Here is a 27848-nt window from a genome sequence, read left to right as displayed (position 1 = left end):
GCTCAAGGTATTTTGATAAACATAAAAATCAATTTTCAAGAAAACAGGGAATGATAATCTAAATTTTCAAAAATGTGAAGCTATAACACTTCAGAACACACGCTGCATCTCCCTGCAGGTGTGTGCGTGTGTGGGTAACTGACACGATCATAGCTGTCCAGGATGGTCACACACCAAAATTCCAACTCCTGGCTGGGGGACAGAGAGCCTCAGCCTGACTGTCAGAACTCAAGACAGCGATGACACACGCCAATATTGACTTGTTCAGATAAACAAAATGCTTCAAAATTGATTCCTGTTCTTAAAATGCTCAGGGAGAAAACTACAATGAGCTCACGTCTAAGCCTGGATGTACTCATTGTCAGAACAAGACAGTTCTGCAGAGGCGCCCTATGCCCTGCTTCTTTAGGGTACAGGGTGCCTCCGAACAGAAGAAACGGGGTCCAGAACCCCTGCCACAGGTGGAGTTCAGTCACCCAAAACCCAGACAGAGCAGCAGGGCTACTCGTGTGAGCTCAGCCCGAGGGGAGGAGACTCTGCCCACGGAAGCAAGGCCATGCATGGCTCGGTCAGCGGGCACTGGCCTGCCTCGACCCCAGCACCAGAGAGGGAAACAGTAAGTGAAATGGCCAAAGCTCCATGCCCTGAGAAGCCAAAGCAGCTGCATGAGCAGAGACTGGAGAAGGACAGGGTTAATCTCAGCTCCCAGGTAAGAGTCTGTCAGGGAAGGGCGCCGGGCGGGGCTTGCAGGAGGCCAGCAGAGACACAGCCGAATGCTGCATCTTGGCCTGAGACCTCGCTCAGCCAGCAATCCAGAAATGCCCACAGAAATGCCCACAGGCTGATATGGTGGAGGCACTTCCCCCTCCCGGTGACCCTCGGAATGCCAAGGCATGTCAGGGCTGAAGCTGGCCTTGAAAGTTCTCAATTTGAGGTGTCTAGGAACACCGATTTTCCACCAGCTCCAAAGCCCTGGTCTTGGAAGAAACTTCAGAATTACGCTTCTTCAGGAAGACAGGGCAGAGCGCTCTGAAGAGTCTAAACGCTGTGAGAACGAAGCTTCAAGATGGACAGAGGGCAGGGTGTGGGCTTGGTGCACCCCGAGTGGCCGGGGCAGTGTCCCCAGCAGCGAGTCCCTGCTGCGGCCTTAGCGGGCAGCACTCTCAGCAGGCAAAAGCTCTCTGCCGCCGAGTGCCACGGCAGCAAAGAGTAGCACAGCTGGGCCAGACCCTTCACTGCAAGGCAGGGCACCAGCTGACACTTTAAAACCGCACATAAGCTGGGCACACTGGCACATGCCTGCAATCTTGACACTGAGGAAGTTGAGGCAGGAGGACTGCTACCAGTTTGAGGCCAGCCTTCGGGACACAGTGAGTTAGGGGTCAGCCTCCCCTACAGAGCACAACCTAGTTTTAAAAGAGAAAAAAACAAAACCCGCCACACACACACACACTCAATGCTGTTACACACTTAAGAGGTTTTCCCTGTTCAAGGGTTTATCATTTGGGTTGTGTGTGCATACAAGAGATGTGTGTGTGTGCACTTGTGTCGGAGCCTGTGTGCTCATACTGGGCCTGCTGGCTCCCAGGGGTTCTCCTGTCTCGGCGCGCTGTGACTCAGAGCTCGCCCTGCGTATCTGACGTTCTGTGGCTTCCGAGATCCTGACTCAGGCTTCTGTGCTCTCCCCCAGTCCAAGCTTCGTCATGGTGAAACACCACCCCATGTAAGGAAGGGGTTAAAGCCCATGAGCGGGGTCCACGCCGGCATTACTGATGCCAGCACAGAGCCAGAGTCTTAAACAGTGACCCCGGCAGCTGCAGCCCTGCCCACCCCCACCCCACCCCGTACCTGGTGAAAGCAGGGTTGTGTTCTGTCATGGCGACAAGCAGCTTCAGCGCGTAGGCGGGGACTGGGTCAGGCTCCATGAGGATGCGCCCGTACCTGAGAAAGAAAAGCATGGGAACAGCTCAGGCCCCTCTCTCGTGTGCCCCCACAGTCAGGAAATGTCACACGGTAACATACACTCAGTCTGGGCACTCAGTCCACCAGGCTAGGCCACCCTCCGGGGTTCCGGGCAGACCTGAGGCCCAGGGTGGTACCCACGGCTGTGTCCACAGCTAACCCATGGCTAAGACATGGCATGGGGACAGTGAAGACATGAGGTCGGGCACAGGGGGACAATGCCAGGTGATGAAAGAGTCCCAGATTCCAGTTCCCTCATGCAGGCAAGCACGGACACACGAGAGCACGCCTGCTCGCTGTCACACCGCACACTCTCACGCTGCCCCTCCCACTCCTCCCTCGTGTGTGCGCGTGTGTCTGTGTCTGTGTGTGCCTGTGTGTACATGTGTCTGTGTACGTGTGTCTGTGTGTGTACGCGTGTCTGTGTGTGTGTCTGTATGTGTATGTGTGTGTGTCTGTATGTGTATGTGTGTGTGTACATGTGTCTCTGTATGTACATGTGTCTGTGTATCTGTGTGTGTGTGTCTCTCTGTGTGTGTCTGCGTGTGTATGTGTGTGTCTGTGTGTGTGTGTGTGTGTATCTGTGTGTGTGTGTCTGCGTGTGTATGTGTGTGTCTGCGTTCGTGTGTGTGTGTGTGTTTTACTGGGAAGAGAAGCCAGGGCCTTGCCCTTTCTGGGCAGGTGCTCCCACACGGAGCTACACCCCGGCCCAGAATCCTGAGCCTGAAGGGAACAAAGAGCGTTCCAGGTGTCTACTGAGCCGCAGGAATGGAAACCAGGAAGTCCGAGGCATTGCTGTCACCGGGCGGCATTCCTGCAGCTGACTGTGCCCACAGCGAGATGCCGCTGGTGGGGATCCGTCAAAATTGCAGGTTCTCAAAGGAAATGCCTGTAAACTATGACTCTAAATAACGAGCATGAAGGATTTATGACGTCATGATGGCCCTGGTGACTCTGCGGGTAACCGCAAATTATTATTACTTTTTTTAATGAGAAGGAAAGCTTGTGCTTATGTCCCCAGGAAAGAGACCCCAGGGGGCTCCATCACAGCGACGTGGCACACACATTTCATCTGTGTGATCCTCCCAAACACTCAGCTAAAATATAAATGAAGCACAGAACTCCACACGTGTTGATAACTGTGACAGGTGGACAGAGGCAGCCCAAGCTGCGGACTTCCCCCACCGGCTCAGACCCTTTAACACCGCTGCCCCCGAGGCCAAAGCCAGGAGACCTTGTGTCTCTGCTGTCATTCTCTACACCTTTTCGGGGCCTCGTGCGTCATCTCCTCTACAGTCCTTTTAAATAATGGACATTGCAAAGCGTGGAGCTCACTCCTCGCCTGGAGGACGAGGCCTGAACCCCTCTAGAGCTCATTCACTTCAGCTGAACACACACTGGGCACTGCCCTGCACTGTTCCTTGGCGTCATCTCCGAGAGACGAAAACCCTGAAGGACATCCCCCTGCCCCTGAGCACTGTGAACATGCCCATCCCTGAGGGCTGAACCTCAAAGGACAGCCAGACCCATCGCCAGGGAAACAAGTCTCCGGCACCTGTGCTCACATATGCACATGTCATTAGAAAAGAAAAAAAATCTTTTTGGATTCCTAGGAACACCTCCACCCACTCTCAGAAATGGTGTGACTGCTACTCCGCATCTAAACCTCTTCTCCCTTAACAGGAAGGCTGACTTGCATGTCCACCCAACCATCTGAAGAAAAGGGAAACTGAACTGGGCAGAAACAAGCAAGGGTTTGCACACGTGAGTGGGTGGACCATCAGACAGACACGTGACCCATGAGGCAGAGGTGACAGGCAGCCTGAGTCCCCTGAGAGTGGTGACAGTCATCACAGAGCTTCTGGGCATGGGATTTGACAAGCAGCTGCTGACTTTGAGTGAGCACGTGACAAGGCCACGGCAGTGGCTCTATCGGAGCTGTGGCCCTGTGAGGGTGGGGTGAGTCGGCACCCTCTGAGGTTTGAGTATGGACCAACCTGCTGTGGGGCCTTCACAGATCTTCTAAGGACCTCAGCCTGTCACCACCCTAAACAATCAGATCATATCCTGACAGAGAGACAAAAGGGAATGAGACATGGGGATGGGGAGTGGGGCTAGGGTGTGGAACCCAGAGGCCGAGTCCGGCACTGCCTCAGGGGCTAGCAGGAAGCCTGAGGAGCTCCGCCACAGAAGCTGGGCTTGAGCCTCTGCGCTAACAGAGAGCACACATGTCACGCCATGCCGGCTGGCCTCTGGTGACGAGTTACAGAAGCCATGCGGCACGGATGAGAAGCAGAATCCCCCGGGGCCCTCAGATGGGAGCTGAGCAGTGGGTCAGCAGGAGGGCTCAGTGGGCCAGGGTGCTTCTGCCGAGCCTGACAACTCAAGAGCCGTCCTGGAACTCACATGCTGGAAGGGGTGGGCCAAGTCCTCAGCGTGGCGCCCTGATCTCTGCACACAGGCGCTGCACACATATAAATAAGTGGAAATTGTAACTCAAAAAACTGTGGAGGTGAGGGACGACAAAGAGACAATTGCCTGGGGCAGAATCAGCCCCTTCCCATCATGTACTTTGCTTGGCTAGCCAGGTGGGCCGAAGCCACCTGAAAGCACAGGCTTTAAATTTGTTCTAAAACCTTATCTAATTCTAGGTAAGGCTTTTCAAAGTCCCACCTCTGGCGGAGTCACATTGCCACAGACAGAGGGAGGCGGAGGGCAGGGCTGCCATCTTGGACCACCTGAGCATGGAGTGACTGCAGCCCACCCTGAGGGACCCCAAATGTGGCATGCACAGTAATGCAAAATATGCAGCCTTGCATTTAATCCTGTAAGCTGAGCTCCTAGGGAGAGGCGGCGCTGTTTTAACACTGAGGGCAAGCCCTGTTGCATGCCCTGTTTGCCTGCAATGTCAGCATGAGGCTTTGGGAGGACTGTTAGCTCAAGGCCTGCCTGGGCTAAACAGAGAGTTCCAGAAGGGCTTGGGAGACAGAGAAAGACTTGAAACAAACAGAAGGTACTGTTTGATCCAGCTGGGGGTTCTCTGCACCATGACTGTTTCCCTGCCCCACTGGGGCTCCCGGAATTTCCCTGCTGCATCCTCACTGTGAGCAACAGGGCAGCAGGAGGAGCAATGGCACCCCCTCCCAAGTTCACCTTCTTACCACGCCCCTTCCTCCCGAGGAGTCCAGGAAAAGGAAGACTGGCCGCTAGCACTCTTATTTCTGAGTGCTGCCAGGAGGAGTCTCCATGCCGTGGTCTTGACTCTCAGCCCCCTCCCGCCCTGAGAGGAACATCTTTCGGTCTGCATCAGAGTGCTGTCCCCAGAACAGGCCCACCAGAGGCTTGTAAAGAGGCTGAGCCCTCCAGGTCCTCCCGGGTGGAGTGGGCGCAGCTGTGTGCAGGGCTCTCCAGCATGAGACATGGACAGACACGGGGCCGTGGAGACCCCGTCGAGGGCTGGACGGCCGCGGAGCTTACTGGGGGAGCAGCTCGTCCCTGATGAGCACCAGGAGGCTGCTGTCAGAATCGCAGCGAGGCTGGCCGCCGTCCTCCGGCTCCTGGCTCACCAGCAGGGTTGTGGTCTCCGAGAGCAGCCGCAGGCTGAAGAGCCTCCACTCCACTGCAGGGAAGAAACAGTGCAGAGAAGGGACAGAATGTGTGCTCATCACCGTGGCACACCGGGCAAGGCAGGAGGCAGGAGGGCCAGCGCACCCCAGGTCCCCAGCAGCACCCAGTTATTCCCAGAGTGTGTAGCCAGTTCTTGGCCACAGCCGTACTCACCATTCTGGCTTTGCACCAAGGAGACTAGGGGTGGCAGGATGTAATCAACGACCTGGAGGACAGGACAGGAAGCTGAGCTCAGGGCTCGGCTGTGGGCACCGGCCCTGCGTGCCCACCAGCAGAGCGTCTAGCAAAGGAGGGAGACGGAAGTGCATGGGGGTGGGAGAGGTCACTGGGCACCAGGGCGAGGGTGAATTCCCTCGTGGTGGAAGGCCTGGCAGCCAGGGCGTGAGGCAGCAGTCACACGGCATCCAGGGACGCAGAGGTTGGATGCCGGAGGTGAGCTAATTTCCCCTTTGTGCCCAGCCCGGGGCACAGCCTAAGAATGCCGCTGCCCACGTGGGTCCTCCCACCTCAGCTAACCTCCTCTGCTCATCCCTCATGATGACCCTGTCTGCACGACTCTCCGCCTGTCACGCTGCAGATTAAGCATCACGCTCCCCTCAAACCCAGCGAGAAGCAAAGGCTGGAGCTTGGTCTGCTCCCGGGACCTGACGGTGGACTGCCGTGGAGATGCCATCCAAGCAGCCCCTGTGAAGGGGGCAGGCCAGGCGCTAGACAGACATGCGAAGAGCAACCCCAGAGGGAAGCGGCCTCCACAGCCAACAGACACGCACAACGCTCAAGCAGTGACGGCAGACACACAGAGCTTAAAAGAGTAACACTTTACATCCAGATGGTTTAAAACCAGTCAGGGGTGCAGGTCTGTGTAGAGCAAGGATTCAGATGCTACAACAAGTTAACAGTAACTCCACAGAGTAAGCGAGAGCGCCCGTCACCCACCGCCCTCTCCCCACAGCTCAATGAATGAAGAGAGACCGGGGAGTCTCACAGCTGTGCCTGACACAGATGGCCTGACAATCCGCACTGTGAGGACGGCAGTGTGCGGCCCTGCGCACGTGGTCAAAGGCCTGTGGAATCTAGGTCCACCGCCATTTTGTTTTTAATGAATGTGTCCTTCTTCACTACCTCAAGGCAATCGCAGCGGTGTCCCACATGTCCCACAGTGACAAACTATCTCCAGAAGTGAGGAAGCCTCTGCAGAAGCACCCTGAGGGGTAGGAACTGAGGCATGCGCCTGAGTACTGCCCCGGTGGGAAGGCTGCTCCTTTCAGCTCAGCAGCCTGATTTCTTCATCAGGAAGCTACTCAATGAGAAACCCACGCAGGCTGAGGAGACGCCTGGGCAGTCAAGAGCACACATGTGCTGCTTTGCAGAGGACCCGAGTTCGGTTCCCAGCATCATGTTGAGTGACTCATAACTGCCTGTAAGTCCAGCTGCTGAGTCCAGCGCCCTCCTCTGGCCTCTGTGCGCTCAAAAGCACTTCCTATTTTAAGGGTGTGCACTTTGCAAAGATAACACACGTACACACAAATGAAATAAGGAAAGAAATAAAAGCAGTTACATGAGCGTTAGTGTCCACCCGGCGATCCACACTAAGGGACAGAAGAAGCAGGAAGTAGAGAAGGTTGTGGCCAGGCGTATTACATGAGAGAAGAAGAAACGACTCAAGGACCAGAAAGAAACGTAGGGAAGTGACTGATGGACTATTGATATCCTATTTCACAACTCACGGTTTTCAAAACAGTCACTGTGCCCCGGGTCCTAACAAGGAAAGGGAGCACCTCCCTTCTGGCAGAGCATGCACCTCAGGACCTAATGACCCCAGCAAAAAGGAACACAGGAAACACAACCTAAAATATTAAGTAATTATGGTCTTCAGGGCACAGGGGTAAGACATGCTTTTGGTTCCTATGAGAAAAAGGAGGAGGAGGGGGAGGAGGAAGGCGAGGAGGAGGAGGAGTTCTGAGAGGCATTCTTGCAGATCTTTCTGCATCTTCCCATGGACATCTCAAGGTTGTTGTCTCCACTGTAAAGACAATAGTGGGTGAAGGATTATGTAACTGACACATGACTCCTGTGCCGACACCGTCAGCCATGGTGCGTTTACACAAACGTAAGATAAATTCCACAGCTGATATGACAGTGTCCACAGAAGGCTCATCACGGCCAATATCAACCCATCACGGTTACTGAGAGCTGAAAGTGACCATTCTCCATCGGTGCACACACAGTACAGCAATGAAGAGGCGGTGATCTCGGGCTTCCGGGAAGGTGGGCGTGTTTGACACCAGGCGTCAGGCAGGAGGATGTCAGAACCGGTGCGGAGCAGGCTCCCGACCCTCTTCTCTGTCTGATGCAGACACTGCCTTCTACTCTGCAGATCTGCATTCTGAGTATGCAAACGGGGAGAGCTAAGTGTGCTCACTTGAAAATCCCCAAGACGAAATCAAACCTAGAGAAGCCAGGCAGATGGGCAGGCTGGCCTTTGCAGTCTGTCCCCAGGCCCCAGAGCTTAAGCACTCCCTCCCCAGTGGCTGAAGGGAAGACAGCTGCAAGGGTGCTGAGGTCAGAGGGCCCGACAGTGTGGGGTAAAGGCGTCCCTCCAAAACATGACAGCGTGGGGCTAAGGCGTCCCTCAAAACATGCAGCTGGTATTTCAATAGGAATGGTTTCCCCCAAACTGCACACACTTAGTCTGTGTATCTACAGCAATACTGAAAATAAAACCTACAGTCTCGGCGGCCGCCACCCCAGATTCCCACAGCATGGGGCGAACCGCACCCCTAATGCGGGCAGAACTCTGTGAAACCACACAGGAGAAGCACCAGTGGCCAGCAAAGGATCCCTGAGATGAAGAGCCACCGCCCGCCTGAGCTGCTGCACGCCTCTCCCGTAACTTGCCCCCTAGGGCAGAGGGTACAAGTGGACACGGCATTCCTCTCTGTGCAAACACGACGCCCCAGCCCAACCTCGTCAGCAGCCCTGGAAGTCACCCTGGCCAAGTGAACCCCACCTTAGGCCAGGCCACTCAGGCCTCCTTAAACATCTCCCCAGGGCCAGGCTGCCTGCTCGGCTCGAGGCCTGGTCAAGCAGAGCTGTGCATGCCCTCTGCCTCCAGCACACACTTCCCATCCTGATTAGGGCTTAACTCCCCTTGCACACTCAACTCAAGAAATGCATCCTTACACAATCAGGCACGAGCCAGCAGGCTGCCTAGGTCACCTGTACCCTGTGGATCCCCTACCCACACTACATCTGCAAACCTTGACTTTGCTCTCTTAGTAACACCATACACTACACATGTGCACACACACACACACACACACACACACACACACACGCACACGTGTGTGCTCAATGCAAATCACTGCATTCTCCAGCCTTCCTTTCAAGAGCTGGTTCACAAACAAACAACAACAACAATAAAAACTCCACACTATCTCAGGTTACCGAGGCGGGAAAGGAGGGTGAGCGATGAGGGGAGGTAAGAAACGCACTAGCTACACTTCGTCTCTGCCCAGCCTCCTAGCAGTGTTGGCCAGGGGCCACGTCACCCTTTAGCGCAGACTTCTGGAAGGCCGGCAGAAGTTACCAGAAACAAGAATACTCTCCCTCCTAGGCTGACATCCTAGCCGTCCAGCTGCATACTTGATGGGTTCAAACTAAACTGTTTTCCCTTCCTGAGAAGTCAAAGAAACATTGTTACCTGGGGCCAGGGACAGTTTGACGCTGTCTGGGGCTGGCTCACACTCACTCTCTCCTCTTTTATACAGTCCAGGACACAGTCCCAGGGAATGGTGTCACCCACAGTGAGCTGGCTCCTGCCTCTCCACCCACGAACATCAGCCACCACAGTCAAGGCCATCCCCTACAGAGTGCCTCCAGAGCAACCTGATCTGGGCAGCCCCCCCCCACCATGGGGACCCCGCCCTCCCCAGGGGATCCTGCACCTGTCAGGTTGACAATTAAAGTGAGTTTGTGCACAGATCTGGTGCTGTCATGTTCTGAGTGATGCCCCGCATGGTCAGGTCAGCCCACTCACGGTCAGCCTGCTCACAGTCAGCCCGCTCACAAGATGCCTGTGCTGGGTGGGCCCGACCTCAGCAAACCACAGAGCTCAACGCCTGCCTGCCCCAAGGGAGCAAGTGCGAGGCTCAGAGCTCAGCAAGAGTTAAGTGCTCTTAGCTTCTTCCGTGTGAGCAGACATCGATCGGAGCCTTGAACACGGCATGTGCTGAAATCTAAAGCAATCACAGGCCCCCTGGGCTGTGGATCTTCTTCCTCATGCATTCCAGTCATGCCCAAGGAGAGATAATTACAAGTTCCCCATGGGCTGCGGCATTAGTGAACATTTTTATGAAGTGGTGAGTTGTGACGATGCCTTTTCTATCATAATTGAGGCTGTAGTGGCAATAATTAGCTCACTTGTGTTTCGTGATTAGAAAACACACTAATTAAATTTCTATTTAAATGCAATACAGATATTTATAAACACTGGATCTAAGCGAATTAGCCGTGAGGTTATTGTTCATTAAGCAACAGGATCAATAAATAACATCTCAATCAAAGGCCTGGGGACCTATCACTGAAAACTGCGATGAGATGCAGGAAAACCCAAATCCTAACACTGTAAACGCCTGGAGAGACAATGAGATCTGTTTCTGGATGGAGGTCTTCAGTAGAAAGTGATGGACTCCGTCCAGCAGGAGCCGTTAGCCAGCCAACACAGGACTCCCGGAACCCTGGCGAGCCAGCAGGGGGCTGAGTGAGGCCACGGGAGTGTGGCTCCGGGCAGAGGTGGTGGCTGAAGCTCTGCCTCCCAGCCCTGGCCACATGTCACTCCTACGACATGGAGGAGCGTGTCCTGAGGAGTACGGCCTCTGGTGCCTCCTGCCACAGAAGGCTATGGTGTGACAAAACGGGGCTCCTAGCAGAGGCCAGCACGAGGCATCTGAGGAGGAGAGGGGTGTGCACAGAGGCTTCAGGGAGGAAGGACACACAGCGCTGACCACGAGGCCTCACAGACACAGGACGACAGCGTGGCAGACGCCGCAAAGCATGCAACGATGCTGGCAACTGCATGAAACATGTAAACAAACAATTCACCAACTGGAGCCGACCTCCGGGGTCAGAAAACTACAACAGTGATGCAGGCATGAAAAAGGAAGCAAAATGTCCACAAGATGGCTTCCTACTCCAGAAGAAAAGCCACCAAAACCTCAGTCAGTGGCTGAGGCAGCAGCAGGAGTCAGGAGAACAAGTGACTCAGGAAGTCACACACACACACACACACACACATGCACACGCACACACATACACATGTCTGCAAAGCCCTCCTTCACAGGCATGTGCTCCTGGCCACCACAGGGAAGGGGGCAGAAAGTGAAGGAGACAGACTTAGCCCTCCCCAGGCAGCAGACTCTCCATGCTCTCCCGCTTTCACAGATGGTTTCTCTGTGGGAGGCACATGTGTCACCCGGTACACACGTGGGATCATCAAACAGACACAGAGGCTTTGCTGGAAACTGACCGTGGAGCGGTAGGCGGCCAGCAGAACCGGGTACTGGATCACAGCCTCGAACGCTGACAGCGTGATCTTGATGAACTCCTCGGAGGCCGCCATGCCTAGGACCACAGAGGCGTTGCTGCGGGGGTCTGTCTGCCCCACCCTCTGGGGCGCCGGGGTCGGGTGCCAGGGGTCTGTCTGCCCCACCCTCTGGGGCGCCGGGGTCGGGTGCCAGGGGTCTGTCTGCCCCACCCTCTGGGGCGCCGGGGTCGGGTGCCAGGCTGCTCACCTACGGCTCCGTCGATGTTCGTTTCTCCCAGGTCCACTGAGTTGATGTGACCCTGGAAAAGAAGTGCTCAGTGAGCGGGACTTCCAAAACCACTCTGCAGTAAAACTTAGGGGGTGAAGATGCTGCCCGGAAACACACCGCTTCCTAAATTCAGGGGAAACTACATGCAGATGCTGCAAACGCCGCAATCATGGTTTAAAGTGTGTGCAGAAATGCTCCACACAGCACATTCGCATGTACCACTCGCTCGTGTATGGAAAGGTGGCTCAGTAGTTAAGAGCGCAATTCCTGGAACCCAAGCTGACTCACAACTGTACCTCCAGCTCTGACACCTTCTTCTGGGTTCCACATGTGCCTGCACTCACATGTGTACAGACACGTGTGCTCACACAGATATGCACACACGTAATTTTAAGATTTCCTTTGTGAATGAGTGTTTTTCCCATGACGATGCGGACTGTGTGCGTGCAGTGCCCAGGGACTCCAGCAGAGGGCAGTGGATCCCAGAGCTAGAGTTAAAGAGACGGGAGCCACCACAGGTGCTGGAAACTACCCGCAGGTTCTCCCATGAGCAACAGGCGCCCTCAACTGCTGAGCCGAGCCGTCTCTCTAGGCCCTTAAGACAGATGGTCAAAACTTTACTACACAAAGAGTTAGTGTTGCAATAACTCAGAGGTGATAAAACAGTGAGGGCAGGCGTGGGGGAGGACAGGCATGGGGGAGGACAGGCGTGGGTGACAGAAGCCATGCTGTCATCCCACCTGGGGGCTGAGGCGGCCGTCGGCCCTGAGCTTTAGCTACCCAGGCATACACGGTGAGCTACCTGCCATGTGAAGACCTTGTCTCAAATACCTGCATGAGAACAATCAGGCTGACACAGCCGGACAGTACACGCTGCCTTCCCCTCACTGCCAGGAGCTGTAAAGAAAGACACCTAATTTGGCGATATCAGTCACCCCACAGGAATGTCCAGGTACACAAGGAATCCAGGTCACGGAGAAACAGAGATCAAGGCCTTGGTGCAGGTTTCAGTAGTGTCTAGTGCCTGTCCTTACAATTGTCACTGTGGTTAGTTCCTCCAAGTGACCAGCTGGAGTATACACACCACACACCACAGCTCCACGTGAGAGTCGACATAGCACACACACACACCACACACCACACCACACACACACACCACACACACACCACACACACACACCACACACACACCACGGCACAGAGCGAGAGTCCACAGGCCACACACCACAGCACACACACACCACGTGAGAGTCGACACAGCACACACACACCACGTGAGAGTCGACACAGCACACACACCACACACACACACGCTGGTGATCTTTTTTTCGCACTGTGTAAAGACTGTTCTTGTGTTATTCAAATGCTGACTTCCATACCCAGAGAGCTGACTATAGATCAGACTTTGGTGTTGTGAAGCATGACCTGTCACAGTATTTTGCAAACAGTGTTCTCCATCACCTTCTGACTAGCTGAATAGAGCTGAATGGCTGATAGCAAAGGCAGGACTCCTGGGCAAAGAGAGGATACCAGGGGGAAATATCAGGTGTGAAAGACATTCACCTATGAGACAGAGGATGTAGAACATATGAAAATGAAGAAGAGGTAATGAGCCACGTGGCAGACATAGATTAATATAAATGGGTTAACACAGGTTATAAGAGCTGGCTGGGAACAAGGGTCAGGTAAGGCCTGAAGCTATTGTAAATATAAGTCTCCGTGTCATTCTTCAGAGCTGGATAGGCACAGAAAGCCCTTCTGGTTTTAATTGGCATCCAACATTTGGCATAAGATCCAAGCTTAGTGCCTGAGAATAGTTCCAAAAAGTCCTGGGTGGAAGGCAGGGAGTGAGCGCTCCCCAGAGCCAGATGTGGCTCTCTAGGAAGCAGCCTCTGAAGGGCACAGAGTGCAGATGGCATCTCCTCTGCAGCCCTGTATCTAGGCGGGGCCTGTGAGCCGTGGGCAGCAAGCGGGTAACTGGAGCCTCAGTGCACTCCACAGGTGCAGCAACGCCCTGCTGTGCCACCTCACACTGGAGTGACAGTGGGTTCGTCTCTCTCATGCTAGCAGGTGTGGGGACCAGACTGAGCAGCGCCTGGCTGCCTGCAGCCCGTGGGAAACACTTCCCAGAGATGACAGCCCAGGCCCAGTGCAGCTGCTGGCACCACCTTTCCAGAGCTGGGGTGACCCAGGGCAGCGTGGCATGCCGCCGACGAACAGCAGCTCCACCCCAGAGTCAGGGCTAGACCAGCCCAGGTGGAGGAGCAAGCAGCCATGTGCTAAGCTGAGCTGAAGGGAAAATCCACACCCAGACTGAAAAACTGAAGACCTGATCAGACAAACCTGTGGTCAGGTAAAAACATATGAAAATGTGCTTAGATGCTAAAAAAAGAAAAAAAGAAGAAGAAAAAAAAAGAAACTGTATATAGACAGTCATAGAAAAAACTTTGAAAATAATAAAGTGAAGCCCTTAAAGAGAGAGCTAAGTAAAATTAAAAAGAATAAGTGATGTAAGGATGGCAAAAAGTATAGAAAAATTAAATGCAGAAAAAGGTATTAAGCTGGAAAGCAGAAAAAGGAAAGAAAGAAAGAAATGCACATAGAAAATAAAGTCTCCAAAGAAGGAGAAAGACTAATAAAGACCCTGAAGGAAGGAGGGAGAGAAATGAGAAAACATGATCTGTAAATGTGCATAATAAAGTCAAGTCTCCAACAGGCAGTGGCGGAACATGCCTTTGATCCCAGCACTCAGAGACAGAGACAGGTGATCTCAGAATTAGAGGCCAGCCTGGTCTACAAAGCAAGTCCAGGACAGCCAAGGCTACACAGAGAAACCCTGTCTCAAAAAAAAAAAAAAAAAAAAAAAAAGGAAAGGAAAGAGTTAGAGAGATTTTAAAATATATATTTTCTATGCTAAAAAACGAAGAACACAATGCAGAGGGCATTTGAATTCCATATAATTTTGGTTTGATTATCAGCACACAAATAATTATATTTTCAGTAGTGACTACACTTGTATACATCCTCTTTAAGAAAGATCAGAATAGAGCAGACTTAGAGAAGGAAAAGACTGAAACATTAAATGCTTGGGTGGAGGAGGTAATAGAAAGGAAATTGGAAAATCCTGTGGCTCAGAATAAAGGCTCTTCAGAGGATTCCAATCTTGAGCCTACAATGACAGCAAAGAAGTCAGTTCCAGATGAGAGAAACCCCCAAAGGCTTGAGGAGACTGCAGCAGGGGAGCCCGTAGAGATGCCAGATACAAATGCTTCAGCTGTGAGCCGCCGTGCTCAGACTAGAGATTATATTTGTTGTCAAGATCATTTGCTAGATGAAGGTCTATACGCTGAGTTGAGAATACAGGTTCTGTTTAATGATGCCACCTTAGAGCAAAGTCACACAATAGTTCATGTGTTTTATTTTGTGGAGTTTGGAAAATTGAAGTATGCACAAGCACAGACACATATTCAGAGTTCCAAAGGGCTTGAAGCCTAGAATTCGGAAAGGGCTGGTGCTGAGGCTGCATGCTGATCAGAGGCAGGGGCCATCTTGGAGATGCCTTTACACGCTGAAGCTGATGATGCTCTGCCATGTGTGTCCAGGAAAAGATAACGTTTTTAGACTTCATGGTATAGAAAGTGTTACAGATACACTTTAAACCTTACAGCGATTATGGAGAGAGCTAAAGGGAATTTAGAGAAATGCTCATACAGCAGAAGGTGGAATGGGATCTCCCAGAGCTAGATTAAGTCCATGAGACAAACAGCACAGCTGCTGAAAGACACTGGATGAGGACAGGAATGCCAAATTAAAACAACCTATATACGTCTTAACTTCAGAATAGAAAGCGGGAAATGTGCTGCGCTGGGGGAGAGGTTTTACCTTTGTTTTTCAAAGGAGAAGAAAAGCTATGATTCTGTCACAATCAATAACGATTAGATTTGGGCAGGGGAGACCTCTTGAAAACCTTGGCTGCAGATATGAAGGAAGAAGGCAAGAAGACCAACAAAGCAGGTGACATAGTGCTGATCCCTCTATGTGGGCACAGCTCTGAGGCCAGCTGACACATGTGTCTGTGAAGCCAATGAATCTTGCCGGCTACAGAGTTCTCAGGACTTTCATGTTATCTTTTCATATGGCGTGGATGGAGATTTATACTACAGTTTAGGGACACAGTCCAAACAGACATAAAACGTGGTGTCTTTCACCTGCTCAAAGAGCAGAGAATCATCTTTAGCCAATGTGCACCTGCACATTCCGTGCATGTGTTAGTGCAGAAATGTGCGCTACCTTTAAGTTTGTGTTTTCAGAAAAAAAGGACCAGACACCAGTGAATACAAGACAAGCATCCCAAATAATCCAGCCTCACGGACTGCCTCAGCTGTTGTATCCTCGAAACTCTGCAACCAGACAACTTCAGAAGAGCTAGCTAAGATGGCCCAGCCTTCCAGACCGTTCACTTTGCCATCACACAGAGACTGGATAGCAAATGATACAGCTAACTCTCCTAGGACTTGGCCAATATCCCAATTTTCTTAGGGCACTCAAAAGATGCTGTCACCCCAGACAGCAGGAAGCAATTTCAAGAGAAAGACACCCCATTCCCAAGAGGTTGGATGGGTGGTTTGGAGTCATTCAATGGGTGATGAATGCTTGTCATCAATTAAAGAGGGCTGGTCACAAGTTAACGGTCTTAGTCAGGGAGGAAACAAAGTAACAGAGGTTAGATTCAGGAATTTCTTTCTTTTTCTTTCCTCTATCCTTCTTTCTCTCTTATCTAAAGCTAGGGAGAAGGCGGGAGAGGAAGGAAAGGAAAAAAGGAGGACATAGGAATGATAGGCCAAGGCAGAGTAGATTATTGAATCTACTTTTAGACTAGAAAGCCACAGTAAGCCAAATATTTTACATTGGTATAGATTTTTATACATTGATACAAATTTAAGGTTATATTTTGCTATAGCATACTGTATATATTTCAATTCATGTTTAAGGTATTGTACCTATGCAACTCATTTAAAACGCAATGTGAAGCTCTAGTCCTTTTGAAAACTATTATTAGAAACTGTTCAGGATAATTAAGAAATGCAAGTAGTTAATCAAACTTGTGGTCATGTTGGTACTAGTTTGATTAATCACAGAAATAAGCTTTATTTAGCCTCCTGTAGGTGCTTTTGAAGTTAAGAAGATAGTGAAAAGCTAGAAACAAGCAATGTTTGCCTATGCAAATATACTACAGACAGACAGGTGCTCTTCAAGCACTTCAGAGATCTACAGAATGTGGCATTAAAGATGTTTTAATAGCATAAGGCTTTTCATGACAGTGAGACATAACTGCTCCTGGCGGAACCCCACTCTACCTCAAAGATGATGATGGGCATCAAAAAACCTCCATATGGAGTTGGCTTTCATTTTGGCAAAGGTAGCTACTGGGCGAAAAGATGCCTTTGCCTCAACTGCTGACAGCATGCTGTCCAAGCTGTGGACAAGTAGGATACAAAGAAAGTCCACTGCTGATCTTTGCCAGGACACGGTAGGCAAGTCCTTCATAATTCCTGCTTCACAGAAAAGTCGGTCAGATATTCTGAGCCAGTAGGCGGGGAGATGGATGCTCCAACATTGCAGAGGAATCGTGGGTAACTGTCCAGGCAGCCAGCAGTCTCTGCCATTTCTACAGTTTTGGGAGCTGCCTGCTCTGCACTTCCTGTTTACTTGGGTAATAGTTGTCCTACTCAGGTCTCTGATGGGGTTGGAGACTAGATAGTTACAGTCTTCCAGATTTCCTTGTTATCAGATGCAAAAAAAACACACAAAAGAGATGTAAAGTTTATAAGATTGAGAGACATAAAAAGCTTAAGCCGTGAAGGACCTAAGACACTATTTCAAGGTCTAAAAAGTTGTCTGTGGTTGATAAATGAAAGTTATAATAAAAAGTGATTTAGGTTCAGATCCTTAGACTCACCAAGATAGGATAGATAGTAAAGTGCTTTCTCCAAGGTTGCCAAATACAACTGGACTGGACATTGTGAATGTAATTCTTACCTAATAGTTTTCATAATTGTTCTCATTGTATTCAGTTAATAATATATGAGGAAGTTCCTTTTACTGGACTAAAGGCGGGAGATGTTAGGGTGATCTTTTTGTGCACTGTGTAAAGACTGTTCTTGTATTATTCAAATGCTGATGTCTGTACCCAGAGAGCTGACTATAGACCAAACTTTGGTGTTGTGAAGCATGACCTGTCACAGTATTTTGTAAACATTGTTCTCCTTAACCTTCTGATTGGCTGAATAGAGAGCTGAATGGCTGATAGCAAAGGCAGGACTCCTGGGCAAAGAGAGGATACCAGGGGGAAAAAATCAGGCGTGAAAAACATTCACCTATGAGACAGAGGATGTAGAACATATGAAAATGAAGAAGAGGTAATGAACCACATGGCAGACATAGATTAATATAAATGGGTTAACACAGGTTATAAGAGCTGGCTGGGAACAAGGGTCAGGTAAGGCCTGAAGCTATTGTAAATATAAGTCTCCGTGTCATTCTTCAGAGCTGGGGCAGGCACAAAAAACCCTTCTGGTTTTAGGAAGAAAAACTTAGCAGCTGGGCACCAGCCCCTGATGCCCTCTTCTCTCCCCAGTCCCTGGCTGAAATCTGAGCAGGACAGCTGTTCCCTGCCTGTGAGCTCAGGGAGACGGTCTCTGTCACACCGTGACAGGCCAGGCACCTGTGCTCTTGTATATATCACACACCTCCGCTCATGCTTTCAGCTCACAAACCATCAATAAATGTAGTGCTTTGTACACACCAAACGGCAGGGCTGGGGCTACAGCTTCGTACCAGAGCATATACAGGACCCTGGGTTCAATCCATCGGAAAGTTTGATAAATAGCAGATAAAATATGAGGACCATAGAACTAAAAGTAACCAGCTACAAGCTATTAACCCAGAGCAGAAATTGGTCAACTGTGATACAATTTAACCAGATGTGGCGGCCCACGCCTGTAATCCCAGTAATCAAGAGGCTGAGGCAGGAGGATCAGTGTGAGTCCAAGCTCTGGCTGGACTGTTTAGTGATTTCAAGGCTAACCGTGGCTACAGAGCAAGGCTCTGTCCCCAAAGGATCAAAGAAAAAAAATCACTATGTAAAAAGGTACTGCATATTCTGCACAGCAGACTGTGTGGACTTGGGGTGTAAGGGACCCTCCCAGGAACACCCAGCTCCTCACGAGGGCTCCCCTAGCAAACCACTGCTGTGGTCCAGCTTTCCACGCACGCCTAAAAACACTCCCACACCTGAATCCCGAACTCTGTAACCAATCTTTCACATTGTATTTCTGTTTACACAGACATGTTAGTCTGCTCACATGTCTGTGCGCCACACTCGTCCCTGAGGCCCACAGCAGTGAGAAGGGGGCATCGGATTCAGGGACTGGAGGTGTATGGCCGTGAGCCACCGTGTGGGTGCAGGGACCTGAACCCCAGGTCCTCCGGGAAGGCAGCAGCACTCTGAACCACTGAGCACTCTCTCCAGCCCATGAGCGGTATCTTCACTAAAAGTAAATCAACTATACAGGCCAGACAAATGAGATAATAGTTAGCCATGAGAATGCTTAGGACAAAACTCCTGCTGCCATTAGGCAGAGGCTTCCCCGCCTGTGCTGGGCCTTCTCCTTGGTCTGTTCTTCTGCCTGAAGGGCTGCAGGTGACCACACTGCAGGCTCGCCCAGAGCATCTCCAGACAACCAGACAGCATGGACAGCAAAGCCAGAGTCTCTGTGGGGACGCAGACAACAGCGCAGATACACAGCAGCCGTGCACACACACACACACGTACACACACACACACACACACACACACACACACACAGCAGCCCCGACCACCAGGTGCACAGAAAACAGCTCTTGCAGGGCTGGAGAGATGGCTCATGGGTAAAGGGGCTTGCTGCCAGACCAAGGGCCACCATGGTGTTCACAGATCTCCTTATGGGAGGCGGAACAGATCCACAGCAAGACGGGAACAGGCGCTTACAGTCAGGACAGACAGAAAAACTCAGGAGCATTCCCAGGGCTGCCAGTAAGCTCTGGTGACTTTACAGCCAAGGGGGGGGACCATCTCCGCTCTCCCAACAACACAAAGCAAGAGCCACCAGCAAGTCAGCCCTCCTTGCTCAGGAAGCTGTGCACAGTGACAAGCACCGCCTGTCACAGGAAATGCAGCACACAGTAGGTCCGTGTCCTCCGGGACCCACCCACTTGCTTCCCTCTCACCTGCTCGGTCCTGTCTTCTGGCCCAGCTCAGTGGGAGCTACAAACGTGAGAATCTGCAGGGGGGTCCCCACAGCCTCCCTGCCCTGACTGCAGGCCCGGGGAGGGGGAGGGGGGAGGCAGCTGAGTGGGGACAGGCTGACCCCAGCCAGGTGACGGCTGGCTAAGCCCTGTTTGGTGGAGCCTGTGAAAGCCCACGATGGCTGAAAAGTGCCCTGTTCAGTTGTGGCCAAACAAATTTCACTTCTTTGGGGAAAGTGTTTGCATAAAGCTAATCTCCCGGGTCCTGCATGTAACTACCTAGAATAGTCCACCGTAAAAGGACACCAGGACAGAGCAAGGCAGCCGCTCCATCGGTGCCGGCTCACCCAGCCGCTGGGTTTACTGTGTTTTCGCACAGAGCTGCACAATGGAGTCTCCCACCCCGGTCAGTCACCGTCCGTTCTCTACACACTCTAGAGCAGCCACCTTCCTAACCCTGCGGCCCTTTAACACACTTCTTCACGTGCGGTGACCCCAACCGTAAATTTATTCCAGAGCTACTTCATACCGGTGGTTTTGCTGCTGCTATGAATCACAACGTAAGCGCCTGCTGTGCAGCCCTGTAGGGGTCACGACCCACAGGCTGAGAAACTTTGTTCTCCCACCTCCTCAGATCGCATGACCCAGAGTGCCACTGAGCAGAACTGCAGACGGCTGGGAGCGGGTCTAATGACCCCCTCCTGGGAGGGGAGCTCAAGTCCCTGCTGCTCTACCGGGGAACAGTCCAGTGCCTCGGTGAGGCACACGGCCGAGGCCCTCCAGGCCCCCTCCTTAAGGACCCTGGAAATAAGCAGAGACAAAGCAGGCCGGGCTCTGTCCGCACCATTTCACCCACAGCGGAAGTCCTGGTGGATGCGGCTCCTGGGTGCAGCTGAATGCCTCAGATCTGGGCAGATTCCCAGCTAAACAGAGACGAGCCAGCTGCGGTGGGGACGCCACTGAAGAGAGCGCTGACCTCCAGGGACCAGGTCAAGCCTTGCCACCCACACTGGGTCAGGACAGCGCGGGGCAAGCGCTTGCTGACCTAGGCCCAGTGCCCACTCCGAAGCCGGCGTTCAGCTGCAGTGCATGCCTACCTGCAGCAGTGGAGCCCAGTTTGCTTGTCTTAGCGTCCAGGTCATCGCCCACCTGAGGGGCGGCAGCAGGAGCTGAGGTGGACACCGTGGAGAAGCACGGCTTCCTCTGGCTTGCTCAACTAGCTCGCTTACCCAACAAGCCCACATGCCCAGGGGTGTACTGCCCACAGCGGGCTGGGTCCTCCTACGTCATGGGCAATGAAGACAAGGCCTCACAAGCCTGCCCACAGCCAGATCTGTCAGCTGAGCTCGCCTCTCCCCAGGCGAAGCTGGGAGTGTCAAGCTCACTAGGAAAGACTTCAAGGCAGAGACGGGAGACCTACAAGCTCACCAGCAGACTCAGGGTTCTGAAGCAGGCCCTGTCTCAAACAAGAGAGCGGAGAAGAGACGGGGGCACCCAATGTCAACCCCCAGCCCCCACGTTGGGGGCATTGGCAGGCAGGTGTGCCCTTGCACACGCTGCTCCGTGTATGAGCGTGTGTCACACTCTTCTGTGTGAGCTCTGCAGACTTCAGGGACATTTAGGAAACCCTCGCTAACCAAAGTGAACGCAACTGTCTTCACAGCTTTAGGCGCCAGCTCACACATGCCACCTCTAGGGGCGGGACATGCCAGGCTTGTCTCTGGCAGCAGGACAGGGCGCTGAAAGGATGTCCTGGGAAGGCTAACAACACCTGACTCCACAGCTCCTGACAGGCCTCTCCTCTCATTGTATAGATGTAGGGCTCAAACTCAGGTCCTCAAGCTTGGCTACGAGCACCTGTAACCACTGAGCCATCTAGCCAGCCTCAAACAATGTTTGCCATTTTAGTCTAAGCTCCCTACTGAGAACTGAGACATAGGAGTGTGCCAGGGTTTCTGCATCGTAATGAACCCGCAAGTTGTTTGTAACTCTCCACAAACACCTGTCTGGAGGCAACCCTACAGCAGGCCACGGAGAGCAGGACTGTCCTGGAGAAGAAAAGAGGGGAGGGGAGGGGAGAGGAGAGGAGGAGAGGAGGAGAGGAGGAGAGGAGGAGAGGAGGAGAGGAGGAGAGGAGGAGAGGAGGAGAGGGGAGGGGAGGGGAGAGGAGGGGAGAGGAGGGGAAAGGAGGGAAGAGGAGAGGAGAGGAGAGGGGAGGAGAGGGGAGAGGAGAGGAGGAGAAAAGAAGAGGCCCTCCTTCCTCAGTACGGGCCACCACCCTCAGCCCTCTCCCTGAAACAAGGGCAAACAGCTCATTCCTGAAAGTCCACGAAGGCGAGCAAGGTTGTTGAAGCTGTAAGTGTGCTCAGTGCAGGCAGAGAAAAGTCCTGACAGGAGAAGTGGGGGAAGGAGGGGGGGAACGCAGGGACACACAGGTCACTCATCTCAAGGCTAAGTGAAACATCGCACAGCAGGCTACTGGGGCCGAGACCGGTGTGGGCCTTGGCGCCTGCGTGGTGTCCTTACAGCACAAGGTCTTGCTAAGAGATGAGGCACAGATGCCAGGTGTAGGAAAATGTGGCCCACTGAGGAATTTCCCAGACGCTAGGGTTCATGGCAGGAGGGCAGGGACGAGGTGGAGCACCCCACCATGCTCACTGAGCCCGACGCTTTCACCTCACACCCCACCCAATGCATGTCCTAGGAACAGCGCCTGCTTCTCCAGGATGAACCTTCTAGAAAAACCACATCACTCGAGGGCCCTCTGTGCCCCCGAAACCACTGCCACTCTGGCACACCCCGTGCTGCCTTGGGGACACCTCCATCCTCCTGCTCGTCAAGGTCAGGCTCCGGGTGGCGAGTGCCAGGACTATGGCAACCCACCTCAGCACACCCACAGCACACACTAACTTCCGGTCAGAGCATCGTCAGGAAGATCTGTGTGTGCAGAACAGGAGTGAACGTGGCACCTTCATGGTTTTCTCGTCTTCCCACGCCTCGAGAGCAATGAAAGAAGGAGCAAAGCTGAGTTTAACTCCAGACGGTGTCATCAGAGAGGGACACGCATGGTGGGACAGAGGGTCAACCAGCACAGCATCCTGGCTGCCATGCTCACCCACACCCTTTTAAACGCCTAATTCTGCATCTACGGGGGAGGGGGGGCTTCCTACTGCCTCCAAACACGGGCGTTATCAGGAAAGAACGTATTTTCTCCAAATGTCAAATCTTATTATGGTGAGCAGATAAAAATACAAAAAGGTCGCTTCCCTACAAACAAATGCCACTCAGACTTAATTCCTCCCTTCTCGCACCCAGTCCCGCAGCCGCGACAGCCCAGTGCCGCCCCACATGATGCCTGCTACTCACCAGAATAGTCCCGTAGCTGAACAGAAACTCCTCTGTCACCACCTGAGGCCGGAACACCTGTGGGAGAGTGTCTTGGATTAGATCCCCAAAGCCATGAGCAGACGTACTCAGGGCAGGGGAGAGTCCGGCCCAGGGAGGTGGCTGCTCTGAGGCCACTAGGGTGGGGGGGACGGGGAAGGTGGCCGCTCTGAGGGGCCACGCAGGGCACAGGGTTACCTGAGACATGACCAGGTGGAGCACCACAGGCATCATGGGGAGGCACATCTTCAGCTGCTTTCCCTGGACTGTGGACGGGTGCTTCCGGCCAGACACATTTGCCAGGGCATTGAGGATGTCGCCTGGGAAGCACAGCAAGGGGGGTGACACACCAGAGGAACAGCAGCTCTGCACGGCTCCACCCAGACTCCGGTGCAAGCTGGAAGCCACTGAGCCCTTTCAGTCATGCCTTTACTTATGTGTTTGTTTGTTTGTTTATTGACACAGGGTCTCGTGTAGCTCAGGCTGGCCTCCAAATCAATATATAGCTGAAGATCATCCTCCTGCCTCCACTGCCCAGGTCCACAGGGCTGGGGTTTCAGGTGTGTGCTACCATGTCTGCTTCTATGCAGTTCTGGGAATCAAACCCAGGGCTTCATGAATCCCAGGCGGGAACTCTACCAACTGAGCCACATCCCCAGCACGCCACACACACACACACACACACACATGTTCGCACTGGTAATAAAACACACTGTGACCTCTGGGGACACTGCGTGGCCATCTGCATAGCCACTATTAGTTGACCTTTAAATTAGAAATTAATTTATACATGGCTATAACACAGTAGTGGTCTGAGAAATTTGTTTCTCTTATTTAAATTGACTATTATGCTTATTGCTTTAGAAAACTAATTTAAAATTACAAGTAGACAGATTATGAAATACAACTTGAAAAAGAAAACAAAGAAAAACAAATAGGATGAAGGAAAGAGATCAATGTCCAAAACTTTTAGGATTTTATTTATTTATTTGTATGTATTGTGTATATGTATGTGTTTGTGTATGTGTGCGCATGCTCACATGCATACATGTGTGTGAGTGCAGGTGCCAGAAAAGGGCTTGGATCCCCTGAACTGGAGTACAGATGGCTGTGAGCCATACCGTGGGTGTGGGGAATTGAATCATGTGTTTTGGACCAGCAGCCAGAACTCTAACCACTGAGCCACCTCGGTTTTCAGCATTTTTATTGTGAGGTGTTCCCTTTCCCATCATTAGCTGAAAACGTTCCCTCTTTATGAGCAGAAAGTCGATGGACGTTATGATGGCATAGTCTTCACGCTCACACCTGGCTCAGGCTCCTCCCTCTCACACCTGGCTCCTCAGGTTGTTCACGCTCACGCCTGGCTCAGGCTCTTCACTCTGTAGGCCTGAATCTGGTCTAATGTGCTAAGTCCTTCCAGCTCCCTGGGAAGGAGGGAGAGGAGCCCAAGCAAGCCCGACTCCCCACAGCACTTCACTTTCCAACAACAACACAGCAAGGCGTTTCCCGTGAGCAGCACCCTGTACGGATGTTGCTCAGGTTCTTACAGTAAAGATAAACCTTCAAACCACCTCAGTTTTCAGATGTTGAACCGCCAAAATCCGTGACATCAAATTTTAACGCTTCATATTAGGAACTTGAACCTATCTGTGTTTCTGGATGGGAGGGGGGGTGTACATCTGAAATCTTAGCACTTGGGGGATGGAGGCAGGGGACCGTGAGTTCAATTCAGCAAAAAGACAATAAAAGCAAATGCTGGTGATGGCACACACCTTTAGCCAGAGCTCAGGGGTCAGCAGAGGCAGACTCTGAGCCCAGGCCAGCCTGGGCTGCATAATGAGATCATGTCTCAAACAACAACAAAACCAACCAACAAAACAAAAACAATATATACAGTTTAAAAACTCTTTTAATAAAAAATACATGTATGGCTCTAAGGTCAAGGGAAATCACCTCTGAAGCCGTGGGCAGATCGCGTCTCAGCCTTCTGTGTAGCATCAAATGCATACACGGGCTGAGAGAAACCTTGAGAAAATGAACTCACAGTGATCACATAAATCCAATATTAAATTTGTGTTGTTGGGCATCGTTCTTGTTTTGTTTTTCTATTTTGAGATCTAGGGGTCTCACACTCGCTGTGTAGCTGAGGATAACCCTCAACTTTTGAGTACAGGAAGTGCTGGAATACAGGAAGCCACCTCTGCAATGGGTCACACAGTGCTGGGGATAGACCCCATGCTTCCTGTGCGTGAGGCAAGCACCCACTGAACCATATCCTGCTTTCCAGTTCATTTGTTTCTTCTAGCTCAGGTAACACCCCAATGTCACACCTCAGCCCTGTGACTGACACAACACAATTATAAAACAGACAGGGCCAATTCAAGCCTTAAAGTCACATGTTCAAGAAAAGTGTCTCCATACTCCCTGCAAACAGAGACACAAAGACCCAGAGGTTATGACAGCACAAGACTCAGACAGACTCCCAGGATGGATGAGAAGACTGATGTGTGATGTTGCCATTTGATGGCCGCTAGGAGAGGAGGAGTCAGTCAGGTTTGTCTGTTTGTCTGGCTGTTTGTTTGTTTAATGATATGCCTCTGAAGAAGCTGCTCACACCTCAGAGAAGCCCCAAGACAGTGGACAACACTGGACAGTGCAAACTTGACTTGATGGGGAAAGAAAGAAAGAAAAGGAGGAGAAGAAGAAGAGAGAAGAGACAAAAAAAAGATGAAGAAGAAAAAGGAGGAGGAGGAAGAGAAAGATAAAAAGATGAAGAAAAAGGAGGAAGAAGAGAGAGAAGACAAAAAGATGAAGAAGAAAAAGGAGAAGGAGGAAAAGAGAGAAGATAAAAAGATGAAGAAGAAAAAGGAGAAGATGAAAGCTAGGTAGAAAGAGCCGGGAGAGCTGAGAAGGTGGGAAGGGAGGGTCTGAATACATTCAAACCTCATGGGAAATTCCCAAACAAGCAATTTTGAAATTTTTTAAAAGAATGAAGGCGAGGCCATGCCAGCTCTGCCCTCAGAGGGTGACCATTGGTGGCCTGAGGCAGTTGCTGCCATTTACCTAGGATCCTCGGAGGCTCCTGCACCATGTGCTGGATGAGGAGGTCCAGGCATCTGGCCAGGTACTCGCTCCCGCCCTGCAGCTCCTTGCCCGGGGAGGTCTTCCTGCTGTCCCTCTCGATGTACATCACCAGCCTGCAGGGGCACCAGGCAACAGTTACATGAGCCAGAGAGAGTCTGTCCTAAGTACCACTGAGGCAAGTGTTTCCAGAATCACGGCCCTAGCCACGCTGACCGGCCAGGCACAGTCAACAGTGTTTACCAGCTGGGACACTCATGCAGAAGAAAGTACAGCTGCGGTAAGTCTCCCCCCATGTTACAGACACCCCAATTTCAGTAGCCATTGGCCAATGAAAAGCCACATTTTCCAAGTGATGATGGTAGCAAACAGAGACATTTGCACGCAAGGGCTCTCTGTGTCCCAGGGTAAAGGAGCCTTTACAACCTTTTGTTGGTTGTTAATCTTAAAGTTGCAGTGAAGCCCGGGACATTCAAAGGAACTCCACTTCTTTTGGAAAACTATAGACACAGACTCAAAGTGGATACACAGTTTTATTAGCACAGCTGTAATGGAAGTTCTGATTTCTTTAAAAACTCAGTTATGTATGTAAATATGTTTTTGTTTTAATCCCAAGTGTGGGATTTTAGTTTGGGCTTTAGTTTGTCCACAGCTGAAACTGTCTCCTGCGGACGTGGTCTCTGCCAGCTTGCAACGCTGCCCCGCGCAGCACAGGGAGAGGCGTGGTCTAGGGCTGAGGGAGATAAACACGATGATAGCCTTTAAGAGGAGGTGTGCCAGGTGGAGAGACCAGAGAGAATGGCATGGCGGCCTTGAGAGACACGGGAGAGACGTGTGGTGCAGCGGCTTGGAGGAGACAGACAGAGGAGATGCTGGCTGTGTCTGCTGTTGACAGAGATTGACCCCAGAAGACCCACCCACCCTAAGCTCCGGGAGAAGTAAAGGGGTCTGGCCCCCTCTCCCCAGTAGCCCTCCCTCTCTCACCTAGGATTAAAGGGTTGGTGGAAGGAAGGTGGAGGCTTAAATACCACAAATAAAACAGAGTTTAAAACGAGCGCAATACACATCTCTGTCAGTCAGTTTAAGATGCCTGCTGTGTGCTCATGCCCAGGCCTGTGTGAGACACGCTATGAGCTGTCCTGCTCACTCATGAAGCTTAGTCACGTGTGTGAAGAGACGTGTGAAGGTCCGGAGAGTGTGGCTCGTTTTTCTCCTGGATTCTCTGGTCCTTTCAGTTAGGCACTCAATGGGGATTGCTCATGTCACAAGTGCCTTACCGGGTCTATGGCTTGATTTGAATTTTTTGTTTTTTACTTTGAGTACAACAGAAGTCTCCACCTTCAAGTCAACAATTGTCAGTGTTTCTTTTAGGACAGAGCTTGTGGGTCCTGTCAGAACTGTGACCTAAGCCCATGGCTGTTATGAGTCTGCTTTCACTTGCAAACATACTAAGTGCCCGCCTGGTCCTGCACAGCAAGACTCAGAGAGAGGTTTATTCTCCTGCTGACATTCATATAGAGACAACGGCAGTGAGTAAATATGCCAACCTTTCCCTGTGGCTCCCGCCCCTGGCTCCTCGGTTCTCCAGATTTTCTATCCCTCTGGCTCCAAACCCTGGTCCCAGAGGACTTCCACGTCAGCTGAGTGTCGTCTCTATGCACGCACTGTCCAGTGGCGCTGTGCAGCCGGCAGAGG

General features: G+C 51.8%; 1 protein-coding gene across 10 annotated transcripts in view; it reads right to left on the bottom strand.

Moving 5' to 3' along the window:
* Ulk4 (unc-51 like kinase 4) overlaps positions 1-27848 on the bottom strand; it is a 236615-nt gene that overhangs the window by 141851 nt on the left and 66916 nt on the right. For all 10 annotated transcript variants that reach the window (XM_060385048.1, XM_060385047.1, XM_060385049.1 and 7 more), the window contains 8 exons: positions 26136-26269; positions 23271-23392; positions 23055-23111; positions 11382-11433; positions 11117-11211; positions 5743-5794; positions 5440-5581; positions 1849-1941 (listed from right to left, as the gene is read on the bottom strand). In XM_060385048.1, the coding sequence (XP_060241031.1) occupies positions 1849-1941; positions 5440-5581; positions 5743-5794; positions 11117-11211; positions 11382-11433; positions 23055-23111; positions 23271-23392; positions 26136-26269 (747 nt within the window). The remainder of the gene's footprint in view (positions 1-1848; positions 1942-5439; positions 5582-5742; positions 5795-11116; positions 11212-11381; positions 11434-23054; positions 23112-23270; positions 23393-26135; positions 26270-27848) is intronic.

This window comes from Meriones unguiculatus, chromosome 6, assembly GCF_030254825.1.
Source record: "Meriones unguiculatus strain TT.TT164.6M chromosome 6, Bangor_MerUng_6.1, whole genome shotgun sequence".
Lineage (NCBI taxonomy): Eukaryota > Metazoa > Chordata > Mammalia > Rodentia > Muridae > Meriones > Meriones unguiculatus.
This window is presented reverse-complemented; position numbering and strand designations above follow the sequence as displayed.